This window comes from Scyliorhinus torazame, chromosome 17 (assembly GCF_047496885.1).
Source record: "Scyliorhinus torazame isolate Kashiwa2021f chromosome 17, sScyTor2.1, whole genome shotgun sequence".
Classification (NCBI taxonomy): Eukaryota; Metazoa; Chordata; class Chondrichthyes; order Carcharhiniformes; family Scyliorhinidae; genus Scyliorhinus; species Scyliorhinus torazame.
Window position 1 is genome coordinate 178,707,903 of NC_092723.1, and position 16,824 is coordinate 178,724,726.

A 16,824-nucleotide genomic window follows, 5' to 3' on the forward strand; every position below is an offset into this window, starting at 1 on the left:
TGGGATTGGGCAAGAGCCTGCAGCCTCCAATAGGCGCCCCACCAAGCAGAGCAAGAGGGCGGGGTGGCAGAGTGCCAATCAGGGCAGGTTGCTGGGCAACAATGGGAGGAGGCAGAGAGGGTGGCCAATGGGCAAGTAAGGGGGCGGCGGGGCCTGGCCAATGGGGCGGGCCCTGGGCTCAGCAGCTGTCAATCACCCCAGGAGCTCACAGGTGAAGTGTGGAGCGGCGGTGGAGGCGAGAACAGGTGAGCCTGATAGCTCTCTCTCTCTCTCACTTGACACACTGCTGTGCTACAAGCAGGAGGAAAGCAGGGATCTCTCTGTCAACCCTTCTGTTAAAAGGAACCCTGTGGAGGATAAGGATTTATCACATCATCTCCCTCTGAAACCAACTTTCAGGGGCAGCCAAGATGTTTAAAAAGAAACCTAGGACTGCGTCTCCCCCCAAAACCAAGTAAGTGCTGCCCTGATTATTCTGTACCTCTGCATTTCTGAAGTAAATTTTAGTCATTTAGTGTGCGTTTGATTTTTTTTTCAAGCTTTTCCTCTGATTAAAAATTCAGTAAGATTCTGTTTTTCCCCCAATATCTTTGATCTGCCTGTGTCTCTTCTAATTAAAATTGCTTTCAAAACAAGGGAGGGTGTGGCCACTGAGACGACTTTGAAAATGTCTGATTAAAGCAGGCACGAACGACATGGAAGGCTGCAATGCTGAGATTTTGAAGTCCATCTAACTCGCTTTAACCTCCAGCATGACTGGTTGGAGGACTTTCCAAAGCATTTGTTTCAATAGGGACACTGAGTCTATCAACCCACTGACCAGTCAGTAGATGTGAAACACCAGTCAGCAAATAGACAGGCTGATCAGAGCAAAGAAGAGTCTTGCGGACTCAAAACAAGTGGATAGCACTGTGGCGTCACAGCGCCAGGGTCCCAGGTTCGATTCCCTGCTGGGTCACTGTCTGTGCGGTGTTTGCACGTCCTCCCCGTGTCTGCGTGGGTTTCCTCCGGGTGCTCCGGTTTCCTCCCACAGTCCAAAGATGTGCAGGTTAGGTGGATTGGCCATGCTAAATTGCCCTTAGTGATCAAAAAGGTTAGGAGGGGTTATTGGGTTACGGGGATAGGGTGGAAGTGAGGGTTTAAGTGGGTCGGTACAGACTCGATGGGCCAAATGGCCTCCTTCTGCACTGTATGTGCTATGAAACCTTAATTCTTGTTTCTCGCTCCGTAGGTGTTGCCAGACTTGCTGAGTTTTCCCAGCATTTTCTGTTTTATTTCAGATTTCCAGCACCCATAGTATTTTGCACTTATTCTTGACTGATCTTATTTGCTTATTTTGATCTTTATTAGTCACTACACCCAAAAAATTCTCTCGCATATCCTAATCAGTACTGCAGAATTCTGATTACACTGAAATGGGTGGAGTTCAATCCCCTGGTCAACTCTTAGCAAATGATTCTCAACAAAAGGGGCTGGTTTAGCACACTGGGCTAAATCGCTGGTTTTAAAGCAGACCAAGGCAGGCCAGCAGCACGGTTCAGTTCCTGTACCAGCCTCCCCGAACAGGCGCCGGAATGTGGCAGCTTGGGGCTTTTCACAGTAACTTCATTGAAGCCTACTCGTGACAAGTGATTTTCAAGGCCAATGTATTGAACACCCTGCGAATTCAGGTGCTAATGCTGTTGTGCCTACCTACGCCGAATGTATCCTGTTCTTGAGGACCTCTCACCCTATTGGTGTGCTGCTATTTTGGTCAACCAAACACAGCTTCCATACAGGGTCCAGATAAGACCATAAGATGTAGGAACAGAAGTAGGCCATTCAGCCCATCGAGTCTGCTCCGCCATTCAATGAGATCATGACTGATCTGATGTGATAATCCTCGACTGCCTGAACCCCATAACCCTCGATTCCCCTATTGATTAAAAATCAGCCTATCCCGGCTTTGAACATACTTAACGGCCCAGCCTCTATAGCTCTCTGCAATAAATAATGCCACAGATTCACTCCCCTCTGAGAGAAGATATTCCTCCTCATCTCTGTCAAATGATTAACCTGATATAATGCAGTTGAAGCGCATATGTTCAATGACCTCAGCTTTTCGCAAACATTTTTATTTTCAAGAAAAGGGGACAAAAGTACAAGTGCCGGATATCTGGAACTTGAACCAAAATGCTGGAAATGAATCTATCTGCATGCAAAGGAGATGTATAGGTTAATGCTTTGGGTGGGACCTTACATCAGATCTCAAGCGAAGCATCTCATTTAAGTGCTGCCAAACACAGTGAGCAGTACTTCTCTCCATGATGTTCAGTTTTTATTTTGACATTTCAACATGAATTCTGCTGCTTTGAGGTTGAAACCGTGTAATCTTTTACTGTTCAGGGCAGCAATCTTAGCTGCTTTGTGATCAAAAGCGGTCTCTCTGTGGTACACCTATTCCTAAACGTGAAATACTGGTGTTGCATTGTCTAGGCATAAGGCTGGAGCAATTAATAAATTCCTAGGGTAATTTAATGGGAGGATATATCAAATAATAAAAACCCGAACTACTGTAAGAAATTGTGATAGTATTTGAATGTAAATGGCTTGGGATGGTACTACATTAAAGCTGCCGTATAAATGCATTGTTGTTGTCCAAAGGAGGCAAATGGGAAGCCAGGCAACATGAACGTCTAATGGATAAATTGTGTCTAAGTGATTCACAGGACTTCTACTGGTGATTACACATCTAATGAATGAGGGTGGAACTCTGGTTTAGATGTCAGGAAGGTGTTTGACACTGTCCCCAAGAACTAGATGATTCGAAAGATGATCGGTCGAGGAATGGATGATAACATGTTCGGCCAAACTAATGCATGGGATAGTGATGTTTGGGGCTCGACAATGTCAGATTGGACCTCAGTAGAGTCCCAAGATGATGGGGCTGCTGTTTATTAGTTGGCACCAAGGTGGGTACAGTAGCCGAAGATTTTAACCAATGTGCAATAATACAGAGGAAGCTAAATAGGCTTGGTCAACGGGTAGAAAGACAGCAGATTGACTCCGACACAGATAAGTGTAAAATGATAAGATTTGGCATAAAACGTTCAGAAGTTCGGCAAACATTATATGGTGGCGTTCATGTAGTAACGAGCCGGATAGAAAGTCTGAGCGTTTTGTTGGGTCGATTGTTTAAAATCATTGAATCGGTGTTTGCAGGTAGGCTGTGGTTAATAAGTCAGAGAAGGTGCTGTTGAAGTCGTACCTGGCCTTGGCACGGGTGCCAATATTGATTTTTCACTGTTATTGCAAAAAAAAGTAGTCATTAGAGCAAGTTCTATGCAGTGCTATGAGGCTGATTTAGGGGTTGACCTTTGAAGAAAGTTTGTTGGGCCTCCCCCTCTGAAAAAGAGGAGGAAAGAGACATAACTGTTTGAGGTCTTGTAACATTTTCGAGGATGTACAGAAATGAGTTCTTCAGTCAAGGCTCCAGAACTGAGGACTAAACTGCAACAGGGTAATGAGGCAATTTAGATAATGCATTCTTTGGGAAAAAGATTGATAGAATTGTGGAGCACGTTACCAGCATGTATTAGACATTGTATCGATCACTATTCCTTGATTATTGCCGGGTCAAAGTCCTGGCATTCCCTCCCCAACAGAATAGTGGGAGCAGCTTCACCCTACAGCATCGGGGTGATGGTGGTGCAGTGGTAATGTCACTGGACTAATAAGCCAGAGGCCCAGGGTGATGCTCTGGGGACGCGGGTTCAAATCTCACCATGGCAGATGCCGGAATTGAATTCAGTAAATCAGGAATATGACGTTAGTCTCAAGAGTAATCACAGAACTGCTATCGATTGTCGTAAAAACCCATCTGGTTTACTAATGCCCTTTGGGAAAGGAAATCCGCCATCCTTACCTGGTCCGACCCACAATATGTACTTGACCTTTAACGGCAGTGGTCAAGCAAACTGCTCAGTCGACGGGCAATTAGGGATGGGCAACAAATGATGCACATTCCAGTCATACCCGCATCCCACCTAAGAATAAAGGGAGTAAAAAAAAAAAATCAAACAGCAACAGTGCATGAAACTAGCTCAACGTCACAGTGTCAAGCACAACTAGGGCTGTGCAATAAATATCCCGAGACTGAGGGCAGCACGGTGGCGCAGTGGTTAGCACAGCTGCCTCACGGCGCCGAGGTCCCAGGTTCGAACCCGGCTCTGGGTCACTGTCCATCTGGAGTTTGCACGTTATCCCCGTGTTTGCGTGGGTTTCACCCCCACAACCCAAAAGATGTGCAGGGTAGGTGGATTGGCCAGGCTAAATTGCCCCTTAAATTGGACAAAAATTAATTGGGTACTCTCAATTTATATTTTATCAAAAAATCCTGAGAATTAATTTTGTTTTAAAAAAAACACAGGAGAGGCTGTCCCAATTTAGAAAATGTCTGGATGAATTTCTAAAAGGAGACGGTGAATTGTCTAATTAGCCCATAGTAAGGAATCCAGTGGGAGATTTGGGTGAGCTGGAAACACATCAAACGATCTGTTACTCTGTGCAACCCCTTACGAGAAAAATTACCGCTCGCAAATTAAATCTCATCCATTATGAATTGACATGCAAACATCTACTAACATGTTTTGTGGACAGTAAACCTATGGGTTTACAGCAGCTTTGATAATGGTAAAGGCACCTGGTGGCAAGGTCGGTGTGACTGGAAAAGACTGTTCTGATTACCTTGGAATTGTAACTGGTGTTTTGAGGGCTGAATCCTGTCAAAACCAGAAAAAAAAAACAGCAGCCCTGCCCATTGCATGAGAATGGGAATGAGCAGGGAAATACAAAAGCTGCAATGTATTAAACAGAGAGAATGTTACCAGGCGTCTCCGACTTAGTGAGGTTCTGCAGGTTCAACAACATTCTATCTCAGTGCCTGAAGCATTGAAACTAATGCAAAACATTGCCTTTAAACCAAAGCCCATTGCAATTAAGGAAAGTAATGTCACTATGCAAACTTTCCGATCAGGTCTTTCCACTCCTGTTGCAGTTGTACATCGCAATGGGGTGGAGGCCACACCCATTACTTGAGCAGACAAGGAGCACCCTGCACAGGGTTTCTTGAACTGTTTAAGTGGTTGTGGTGAGACTTAACTTTCTAACATCAGACGAAAGTCTTCAAAAGAATGTCAACTTTGCAGTAGTTATTCCAGCAAATTAGTTAGAATATAGTAAAGTGTGGTTAGTTAAATTCTAACTGTGTTTAAAGATTTTTAAAAATCAATAACTGGAATCCCTAACAGCCAAATTCCACCCAAATGACTGTTCTGTTTATGTTTAATGACTCGGTAAATGAAGCTGATTTATCAGAACTGCCAGTCGACTGGGCTGTTGCTCATGAATATAAATTGATCTCGGAATTACTACAGTGTAGGAGCAGGCCATTCGGCTGATCGAGTCTGCACCGACCCTCTGAAAGAGCACCCTAATCTAGGCCCACTCCCCTGCCCTATCCCCGGAACCCCTCCTAACCTTTGGACACTTAAGCAGCAATTTAGCAAGGCCAATCCATCTAACCCGCGCATCTTTGGACTGTGGGAGAAAACCGGAGCACCCGGAGGAAACCCACGCAGACACTGGGAGAGCGTGCAGACTCCGCACAGACAGTGACCCAGCGGGGAATCGCACCCTGGTCCCTGGCCCTGTGAGGCAGCAGTGCTAACCACTGTGCTGACCGCCACTGCGCTAACCAAGTGGTACAGAGTCAGTGAAGGATTTGGTGATATAAGTCAAAAATATGTCAAAGTTCAGAGTCCTTTTACCCTGATGTCATCAGGGTAATTTGCAGCGAAGACTCTGCCATTACTATAGCAATGAGGCATGTAATTTGTGCTGAACACTGTTTATCAAGTTGGGGATGATTCTTTCAGAATAATACTCAGAATGATTGCATTTATATAGCACCCTTCATGACCTCAGGACGTCTAAAAGTAATTTATAGCCAGTTACATCGTTTTGAAGTCTTGTCAACTCATGTGATGTGGCAAAGGTGAAGTTGTCCACTGAACTCCCAATGACACCGAGGACCATACAGGCAGCTTACTGGAGAAGAATTGATGGTTTTTACTGGAGGAATGAGGTAGTTTTTAAAATTCTGTTTAGACTCTAAAAGTCTAGGCACTGGCAAAGATTGTAAAACAAGGCCATTGATTATAGAGGAAACCCTTCCAGGTTCTCCGGCACTGAGGATTTGGGAGATTTTGGGAGGGGAAAAAGTCAGAAAATTGGTTAAAGCAAATCGTATAGTGAACTTGTCCTGCTACTCGGAAATATAGAGGCTCCTGATGGAACTGTGAACAACTGAGCCCAAATCCACAAAACACCTAGTGGTGAAGAAGTAAGACCATAAGACATAGGAGCAGAATTAGGCCACTCGGCCCATCGAGTCTGCTCCGCCATTCAATCACGGTTTGATATTTTCTCATCCCCATCCTCCTGCCTTCTCCCCATAACCCCTGATCCCCTTATTAATCAAGAACCTATCTATCTCTGTCTTAAAGACACTCAGTAATTTGGCCTCCACAGCCTTCTGCGGCAAAGGGTTCCACAGATTCGCCACCCTCTGGCTGAAGAAATTCCTCCTCATCTCTATTTTAAAGGATCGTCCCTTTAGTCTGAGATGGTGTCCTCTGGTTCTAGGTTTTCCTACAAGTGGAAACATCCTCTCCACGTCCACTGTATCCAGGCCTCGCAGTATCCTGTAAGTTTCAATAAGATCCCCCCTCATCCTTCTAAACTCCAGCGAGTACAGACCCAGAGTCCTCAACCGTTCCTCATAGGACAAGTTCCTCATTCCAGGACTTCACCGCAATGTGCACCTCTCCCAGTTTGAAAGCTCCATTGGGAATCATGGGGCTGGATTAACTCACTTGTCCCTCACTTGACCCTTGTCCCCCTTGAGTCGTGTAGCTACAGACAGGATCCACTCTGTAGTAACTGAAGTATGGTCAATTATGGGTCCCACAAAGGCATATAACTGTTGAAATTTACATGTGAAATTAACAAAACTCTCCCTTCCAAATTATAGATACTTCTCAATAGTTTCTTTGTCACTTTAACTACATTTATGGATTAAAAGTGTTTCTGATTTTTGCAATTGGTTTGCATCCCACTTGACTGCGCGCATTGTTTTGGAACCTAGTTTCCAGACAAGACACACATGTGTAGTTAAACAGCACCGTTAAATTCCAAATGACACCCTAATCACATTTATAAACTATTAATATAAAATGAACATTTGACTGCAAGCAGACCAATTCTAAATGCCTTCCCTAGGGTTCTGTTTAATTGCTTCCGGACCATTCTTCTTCTTGGGGCAGGCCCTCAGGATCGAGGGTGACTTGCATCCACTCCTGTTCGATGCATTGATCCACCACCTCAGAATCCAATGTGTGACCTGCAGACCCGTGCGCTTGGAAGGGTTGGGCAGGTGGGTTGTTTGGAGGTTTGAATGCTTCCTCCGACATCGCAACCTTGCCTCTGCACATTCTCGGTGCCCTCCCGAAGGAGCCTTGGCCGTTTTCGGTCATAATGCCATGAGTTGGTGGGCATGTTTGACCTCTTCAGGGATGCTGCGAGGACATCCCTAAAGTGTTTCTGCTGTCGCCCCAGGGGTCTCCTGCCATGACTGAGTTCCGAGTAGAGCAGGTGCTTCAGGAGCCTCGTGCCAGGAATACGACTGGCATGCCCCACTCAGCACAGCTGGTTTTGCGTGATCGATACTTTGACACTGGGCATATTGGTTTCAGTGGAGGGTGCTGCTGTTTGACTGTCTTTCCTGCCACTGAATTTAGAGATTCTTGCCAAGGCACTGCTGGTGGTATTTCTCCCAGTGCTTTGAGCTGCCTGCTGTTGCTTGTCCAAATCCCCAAAGCAGATAGGAATGCGGGGATCTCGGCTCCCAGCAAACCATGGCCTTAATGCCTGCAGGGCAGCACAGTAGCATAGTGGTTAGCACAGTGGCTTCACCGCGGCAGGGTTCGATGCCCGGCTTGGGTCACTGTCTGTGCGGAGTCTGCACGTTCTCCCCCCGTGTCTGCGTGGATTTCCACCGGGTGCTCCGGTTTCCTCACACAGTCCAAAGACGTGCAGGTTAGGTGGATTGGCCATGCCAAATTGTCCTTAGTGTCCAAAAAGGTTAGGAAGGGTTATTGGGTTACGGGGATAGGGTGGAAGTGAGGGCTTAAGTGGGTCGGTGCAGACTCGATGGGTCTATGTTCTATAAAGCTCTAAACTGCTATCACCAAGACTCGTAGAAATATTCACTTCTCAAAGTAAAAAACACATGCACGATTATTGGTTTTAGAGGTCGCAAGTTTATTGGATTACCTTGTGGTATATTTGTACAACATTCAATAATAAAATTAAAAATATCACACATTTTTGTCCTTCAGCTACTCAAAACCCTAATCTCGAGAACTCTCCCGCTAAACCTCTACACCCCTCCTTTCTGATTCTCCTTAAAGCCCACACCACGTATCCTAATACCTCCTGAAGGGGCTCTGTCAAAATCTGTTAGATAATCATTCTTGTAAAATGCCTCGGAACCACATTACAGGTGCTCTGTGAGTGCATGTTGTTGTTATATTCCAGTCATGGCGATGGCCATGTTTATTCAGAGGGTTATTGGTATTTCAGTAATGAACTGATGTACGGGAGCGACATGGAAGAAAAATAATAGAGATGTCCTGCTCTTAATTGTGAATGAGGCTTGTTGACTTTCTTTCTTTGCTCACGGATTTGTGGAGCTTCATGAATGACAGATTCTAAAACAAAAATCAACTCCCAGCCCCCACCATCCAGGCCATCATACCCTGCCTCACCACTGCTCAACCTCGGAGCGAGTAACCGATTGCAACCTTCAGTTTACAGTTTACCAGGGCAGGCAGCGGGATAGGAAAGGCTAGGCCAGAAAATGGATTATTTCTTTGCGATTGGCTAGAAAGAAACCAGCAATAATCTTTTGAGTCATTCTACCTCATTGTAAACCCTTGCCCTCTTTGCCTCCTACAGCTATAGCAATGCCGGTCTTGTCAACTCTCGTAGATTACCATTCTCAGGGACTCCCAGGGTGCCAGTCGAGGGCCAGAGAATTTCGGAGAAGCTGATTTGCACACCTGAGGATTGTCTATGCCAGGGTTTTTCAAAGTACGGGTCGCGCCCCGCGGGTGGGTCACAGGAGGGTTGCGGAGCAATTGGTCATGCTGTTCCCATGGTGGCCCCGACCGAGGAAGAAGCGCCCAATGGCCACTACCGGTTTTTACATTGAGAATGGTGCCCGCTGCCGCCTTTTAAATGAAAATAGATGAAGCAGTATGCAGTCTTCCAGCCAGAAGCAGCAGCAGAGAACAGGTCATGCGCCCTGAATGTACACCTGGGGCGCGATTCTCCGAAATGGAGACACGACGGCGCGAAACGGCCGTGGGCAGTACCGATTCTGACCCCCTACAGGGGGCCAGCATCCCTTCCCGGCGCCAAATGGGCGCCGCGCCAACCTGCGCATGTGCGGGGGGCTTCTTCACCGCGCCGGCCCCGACGCAACATGGCGTAGGGGTTCAGGGGCCAGCCGCGCAACAAAATAGGCTCGGGGGGGAGAGGCCGACCCGCCGATCGGTGGGCCCCGATCGCGGGCCAGACCCCATCAGAGGCCACCCCCCCCCCCCCCCCACCCCCGGTGAAGCAGCGCTTTTCCCGACCCACAGGCCGCCTCCCGACCCTTTGCGCAGAGTTCCCGCCGGCAGCGACCAGGGGTGAACGGCGCCGGCGGGACTCTGCCGTTTCCGCGCGGCCGCTCGGCCCATCCAAGCCCTAGAATCGGCGGCCTGGCTGTGGACGGTGGCACGCAACCGGCGCCGGCCCCGATTCTCCGCACCTCAAAGAATCACGTGCTGGCGTCGGAGCGGCGTGGCACGGTTGTGGCGATTCTCCGGCGCGGGGCTCGGAGAATCGCGCCCATGGTTTTGGCGCCAAATCACGGAGTAGTGTTGCTTCCGTTTTCCAGTTGCTGACAAGAACTGTGGAGATGAAAGGTTTTCTTAAAAAAGTAAGAGATGGCCAGAGACTTAAATAGGCAGTTTACCTATAGGACAGGATCTCAGCAACAGAGTCTGCTGGAGAGAGCTGCCCAGGAGAGTCCAGGGCAGGACAGAGCAGTGCTGGTCTTAGCTCTGTACAGAGCTCCAGGGTTTCTGGTTAACAGTCTACGAAGAAGAAACTTAATTCTGGAATGGATCAGTATAAAGATGGTTTCTTGAGGTATAGTTTGTCAATTGTGCCAATACAAAAAAAGCTGCAATTCCAAGAATGTTATATGCAGGGAAGTATTGCCAAATGAGAGGTGAAGTTTCAGATTTTGCAAGAGAAGTGGTGGGCGAAAGATTCTTTGAGGATGAGACCCCAGAGTAAGATATTAACTTACAGCTGACTCCAAAAGTAGGTCCTGGGAAAAAGGTTTGAAAAACACTGGTCTATGAAGTAGCTCTGTTGCAGAGAGGCATAGCCTCAAAATAAGGGGAAGTAGATTTAGGACTGAGTTTAGGAGGAACTTCTTCACCCAAAGGGTTGTGAATCTATGGAATTTCTTGCCCAGTGAAGCAGTAGAGGCTCCTTCATTAAATGTTTTTAAGATAAAGATAGTTTTTTGAAGAATAAAGGGATTAAGGGTTATGGTGTTCGGGCCGGAAAGTGGAACTGAGTCCACAAAAGATCAGCCATGATCTCATTGAATGGCGGAGCAGGCTCGAGGGGCCAGGTGGCCTACTCCTGCTCCTAGTTCTTATGTTCTTATGTTCTATGGCATGGAGATGTTTTTAAAGTCACAGTTATTTATTTTACACAGCGTTTCTGGGGAAGGTTTAATCTACTACACTTGTCCTCTGTAGCTGGGCTATCAACTCTTGAGGTTCGACCAAATAATAAAACACTATCTTGTATCTTTTTTTTCAAGAAATTCTCTAGCAGTGTTGAGCATTCCCAAAACAACAGTGAACAAGGGATAATCAAAGGGAATGCTAAGCAATGCCATTTTTACGGAATGGATTCTTTCAGCACCTTCCAATCCCAGGTCCATTATCATCTGTAAAGACAAGAGCAGCAGGTACCTGGGAACCCCACCACCTGGAGGTTCCCCTCCAAGTCACTCACCACCCTGACTTGGAAATATATCAGCTGTTCCGTCATTGTTGCTGGGTCAAAGTCCTTCAACTCCCTCCCTAACAGCACAGTGGGTGTACCTGCACCTCACGGACTGCAGAGGTTCAGAGAGGCGGCTCACCACCACCTTCTCAAGGGCAATTAGGAATGGGCAATAAACGGACCTTAGCTGCTCCATCAAATTTCCTGCACCCCCCCCCCACACACACACACACACACACATCCCACCCACCACAACGATTCCTACGGCTTATAGAATCGGAAAATCCTGTTAAATGTATCTTTAAAAAATCTTCATTCGTTGCTGGCTGAGGGAAACCTGACTCCTGTGGTAACATCGTTTGATAACCTATCCTATCACTCCATCTTGTTGAATACTCAAATGCAACATGTAGCCCTTTTCCAGGGGAGGAGTCTGATCCAGCAACTATGCACGGAATGCACTGGGTGTGCTCGACTTGCCATGGTAAAACAGGGTTGAAACCGGTCTAACTTCAGCACATTGCTTAACTCTTTGAGAACTGCAATTTCAAGTATGTGACCAGGGAAGGAATGCCAGTGACTGCTCGATTATGTGGCTGAAAAGCGCCACACCTGTTAAAGGGGAATGGCAGCAGTGAAAGCTGAGTGCTCATCTTTAATTGTTTGAACAAGACGAGTGGAATGAGCGTGTCAAACTGATTATAACCTCCTGTACCTCTCGCTTCTGTTTTGACTGAATCTCTTTTATTTTAAATATAAATTTAGAGTACCCAATTATTATTTTTTTCAATTAAGGGTCAATTTAGTGTGGCCAATCCACCTACCCTGCGCATCTTTGGGTTGTGGGGGTGAAACCCATGCAGACACGGGGAGAATGTGCAAAATCCACACGGACAGTGACCCAGAGCCGGGATCGAACCTGGGACCTCAGCGCCGCAGTCCCAGTGCTAACCACTGTGCCGCCCCTGTTTTGACTGAATCTCTGACACGTGTCTGCAAATTTTATAATTGGTGAGCATTTAAATCTGAATTTCTTTGTCCAAAGACGTGCAGGTTGAATGGATTGGCCGTGCTACATTGCCCCTTCGTGTCCAAAGATGTGCGGGTTAGGTGGGATTACGAGGGATAGGGCGGGGGAGTGGGCCGAGGAAGGATGCTTTTTCAGAGGGTCAGTGAAGACTTGATTGGCCAAATGGCCGCTTCTGCTCTGTAGCAATTCTATGGTCTAGTTGCAACAAATTACAAATTATGAAGTTAATAACTCTTGGCTGGTTCCCGATCGATTCTGAATCTCTGTGGTTTCCATTGCAATCTAACTAATCCTGGCTTGACAATTCAAAATGGTAACTACCTTTTCCGATATTGTATATTCATTTCACTGTCCATTGTCACGAATGTTGTCCTGCACCTATCATGGTTTCATTGATGTCTTCTTGGCGTTGTGTCGAGGGAGTGCTAATGTTAACAGGAAGCAGCAAAGTATTTATTTGATCAAAGCACCATTGATAGAGAGGTCACGTTTATCATTAAAGGTGCTTTTGAATGTTTCAGTCGGGAGCCTGGCAAAGTTACTCACGAATATATAAGCACAAACCCTGTGGACCACTGTCCCTCACTTACCCATGTTACTGTCACCACTTTGAACCAAAACCAAGAACATTTACAGAGGCAGTTGCAGCTTCCAATACCCGTGAAGATGGTACATCTCCAATGTCTTTGGGTCAATGGAGATCCCAAGCTTATTGCTGCAGAGGGGGCCGGTTTAGCTCAGTTGGCTGGATGGCTGGTTCATGATGCAGAGCGAGGCCAGCATCGCGAGTTCAATTCCCGTCCCGGCTGAGGTTATTTGTGAAGGCCCCGCCTACTCGACCTTGAGGTGTGGTGATCCTGGGGTTAAATCGCCACCTCGAAGGGGAAAGCAGCCGATGGTCATCTGGGACTATGGGGACTTTACATTACATTTGCCTCAAACCCCCATGACACATCACGTGAGAGTAAAATTCACATTGATCTCTGCTGAGTTAGTTTGTCTTGGAGGGGGGGATCAGTTGATGACTCTCTTTAACCTTGATGTCTGCGGGCTGACCTGGGAAGGGAAAATAATAGTTCCCCCAATTGCAATGCAGTAATCCAAGCTGGAAAGTCCTTCTGAGCGTTGACATTGGGAGGGTTAATCTTGGATGGTTTCGGTGATCGCGAACACTCAATGATCAGGCTCCTCCAGAAAGGACAGAAACTTGGACCAGGTACCGATAATCAACTGGCACCGTATCCTAGCAACAGTCGAGCGCATTCAGGAGAAAGGGAACGGTGTAGAGGGGTGTGGAAGAGAAAATTGGCAACATTAAAATCTCCAGTGTGTGTGCACATTATGGATTAAGGTGGTATATTAAAGGTTGATTCGGTCTGTGGCTTTTGTATGGTAGGTTTTATATTCTAGTTATGGTGGAAGTTTTATGCGCCTCAAGGGGTAACAGAGTTGATGAATATTTCAGATTTGTTTGTTATGTTCCAATACCTGACCATATGGCACATGGACAACTTTCACATTGTTTGAAGCATTACATCTAATGTTGGGAAGCATTGGGCGGGATTCTCCGTCCCTACGGCTAAGTGCCAGTTCAAACGGAGAACCGGGGGAGCTTCATGTCAAAACAATCGGTGCAAATCTCTCACTGATTCCGGTACCAGTGAGGGGCTAGCACCGGCGCTGGGTGGAACGCCCACGGATCGCGCCGATAATGGCCGGGTCCCGGGCCGCGAATGCGCACGGCTGGAGACCTGCACAACATGGCGCCGTACAACATGGCACCGGCCATGCGCGTAACCTAACCCGCCGACCGCGAACCCACAACCCATCCCCTGGCCACCCCCCACCAGCCCTGGCAGACGCCCCCCCAGCCAGCGGCATGGATCCCAGCCCGAGTGTAACGCCGTTGGACACAGTCCGCAGCTGGCACGCCGGCTCAGACCACACGTGTCCCTCGCCGTCAGGATCTCGGCCCGTCGGGAGCAGAGCATCACAGGTGGGCTGGCCGGTGAGGCGCCAACGGCATTGCGACTGTGCGCTTCACGATGACGCCGGTTTGCTATTTTCCACCCCCCGTAAACCAGCGCTGGCCCCGATTTCGGCGTCGGAACCAATTCTCTGCCCGATCGGCGATTACGATTTCGACGTTTTTAGTTGTAAATTGGATTTTACTTTTTTTGTCTACTTATTTTATTTGTAGTGCCTTTCATGACTTTGGGGCGGTTCACAGCCAGTGCAGTACTTTGTTTGAAGCGTAGCCTATGTTTAAATTTTTCTTTATCCCATCCTTAAAGTTACAAAGCCAATGTGCAGTGTGGACAGGGGCAAACCCTTAACCGATCTCATTGCCTGCTCCAGAAAACAATTCAAATTGAAGCCAATTCATGTTCTCCACAAGAGGGACATACAAGATTCAAGTTGACAAGAAAAGACCATTCACCTCATTCTGGGCTCAATCTGATGCTTGATCTTAGCTAAAAGGCCGAGAAGCATGAAGCGTAGCCATTGTTGTATTGTAAGAAAGAAGACATTGGTAGGAGTATAAACCCTTCAAACAATAGCCACAATGTAGGAAAGTGTATAAATCAACAAATTATTGGAGGATGTAAAAATAAGGAGCAATAATTATGGGTGATTTTAATCTTCATGTTGATTGGGTTAATCAAGTTGGTAAATTGGTAAGGGTAGCTATGACAACAAATTCATAGAGTGCATTCAGGATGGTTTCCTAGAGCAATATGTCATGGAGCCTACCGGGGAATAGGCTACCTTGGATCTGGTAATAGATAACGAGGCATAAATGACCTCCAAGTAAAAGATCCCCAAGGAAGTAGTGATCATAACATAATAGAATTGCATGTTGAGTTTGAAAGTGAAAAACTTTGGTCAGAAACATCCGTGTTTAACTTAAATAAAGGGAATGACAATGAAACTAGGATAGAGTTAGCTAAAGTGTAATGGGTGGATGGATTAGCTGAAAGACAGAAACCAAGCAGTGGCAGACATTGGAGGTAATTCGTGATTCTCAACAAATATATATCCCAGTAAGGAGGACAGATTCTGAGATGGAGATAAACCAACCATAACTAAGCATTGGACAAACTGATGGGGCTAAAGGCAGAGAAGCCCCCCCTGGCCCTGATCGCTTGCATCCTAGGATCATAAAAGAAGTAGCCACAGAGATAGTGGATGCATTGGTTGTAATTTTCCACAATTCCTTGGAAACTGCAGAAGGACTGGGGTATTGGAAAGCTGCCAATGTGACACCCCTATTTAAAGAGTGAGTAACTACAGACCAATTAACCTAACATCCATTGTTGGGATCAATTATTAAGGAAGCAATAGCAGCACATTTGGAAAATCATAATTAATCAAGTAGAGTCAGTATGGCTTAATGAAGGGGAAATAGTGTCTGACTAATTTATTAGAGTTTTTCAAGGAAATTTCAACCAGATTGGGTAGAGGGGAACCAGTAGATGTGTTGTGTTTGGACATCCAGAAGGTGTTCGACAAGGCACCTCACAAAATGTTAAGTCATAAGATAAGAGCCCATGGTATTGGAGGTAGTATATTGGCACAGATAGAGAATTGGCTAACAGTGAGTGGGGAGAAGGGGTAATTTATCGGGTTGGTGACCTGCAACCAGTGAGGCTCCACGGGGATCAGGGCTGGGACTGCAACTGTTTACAATATATTTTAATAACTTGGAGGAAGCAAGTAAATGTACTGTAGGCAAATTTGCAGAAGACACAAAAATAGGTGGAAAGGCAAGTTGCGAGAGGGATACAGACATATTAGGTTCAGTAAGTGGATTAAAAAGTTGGCAAATGGAGTATAATGTGGGAAAATGTGAACCTGTTCATTTTGAAAGGGAGAACAACAGAACAGGATATTAATTAAATGGAGGAAAACTGCAGAAAGATGCAACTTAGAGGGATTTGGGGTACTTGTGCACGAAACACAGAAAGCTGGCACACAGGTACAGCAGGTAGTCAGGAAGGCTAGTGGAATGTTGTCCCTTATTTCAAGGGGGTTGGAGTGTACGAGTCGGGAAGTCTTGCTGCAACTGTACAAGATACTGGTGTCACCACATCTGGAGCACTGGGAGCAGTTTTGGTCTCCTTATTTAAGGAAAGATATTGGGTGCATCTTCCGGCCACGCTGGGCTGGAAAAGCAGCTCGCCATGGCGCTGTGTGGCCAGTGAAAGCTGGGAGCCCCCGCTCCCGGGATCCACCTGGCTCGCAATGCCTCGTGAGATTCAACGCAATCTCACGCGACGTTGCAAGGGGAATCCCACCCACAATGGGTGGGATCAATTTTTTGCAAATTTGCATATTAGAGCGAGGCAGTGAATCTTACTCTAATGTGCAGATTCCCGAGGTACCTGAGGCTTCGGGATTCAATCCCTTCACCTCGGAGACCTCGGGTTTGCGCTGATTGGTACAAACAGGGACCAGGTGGAACGCCACTCCTGGGGCTCTCCAAGGGGATGGGAGGCCCTCAGGTGCATGCCCTTTGGGCAGAGTGGTGCCCTGGCACTGCTGGTGCTAGCTGGGCACCCTGGCAGTGCCACCTGGGTGCCAGCCTAGTACTGCCTAAGTGGCAGTGCCAACTG

The 16,824-nt window shown here is 46.9% G+C and overlaps 1 protein-coding gene across 1 annotated transcript in view; it reads left to right on the top strand.

Moving 5' to 3' along the window:
• The first annotated feature begins 211 nt into the window (after positions 1–211).
• ppl (periplakin) overlaps positions 212–16,824 on the top strand; it is a 97,358-nt gene continuing 80,745 nt past the window's right edge. The window contains exon 1 of the mRNA XM_072481729.1: positions 212–454. Within this exon, the coding sequence (XP_072337830.1) occupies positions 411–454 (44 nt within the window). The 5' untranslated portion in view covers positions 212–410. The remainder of the gene's footprint in view (positions 455–16,824) is intronic.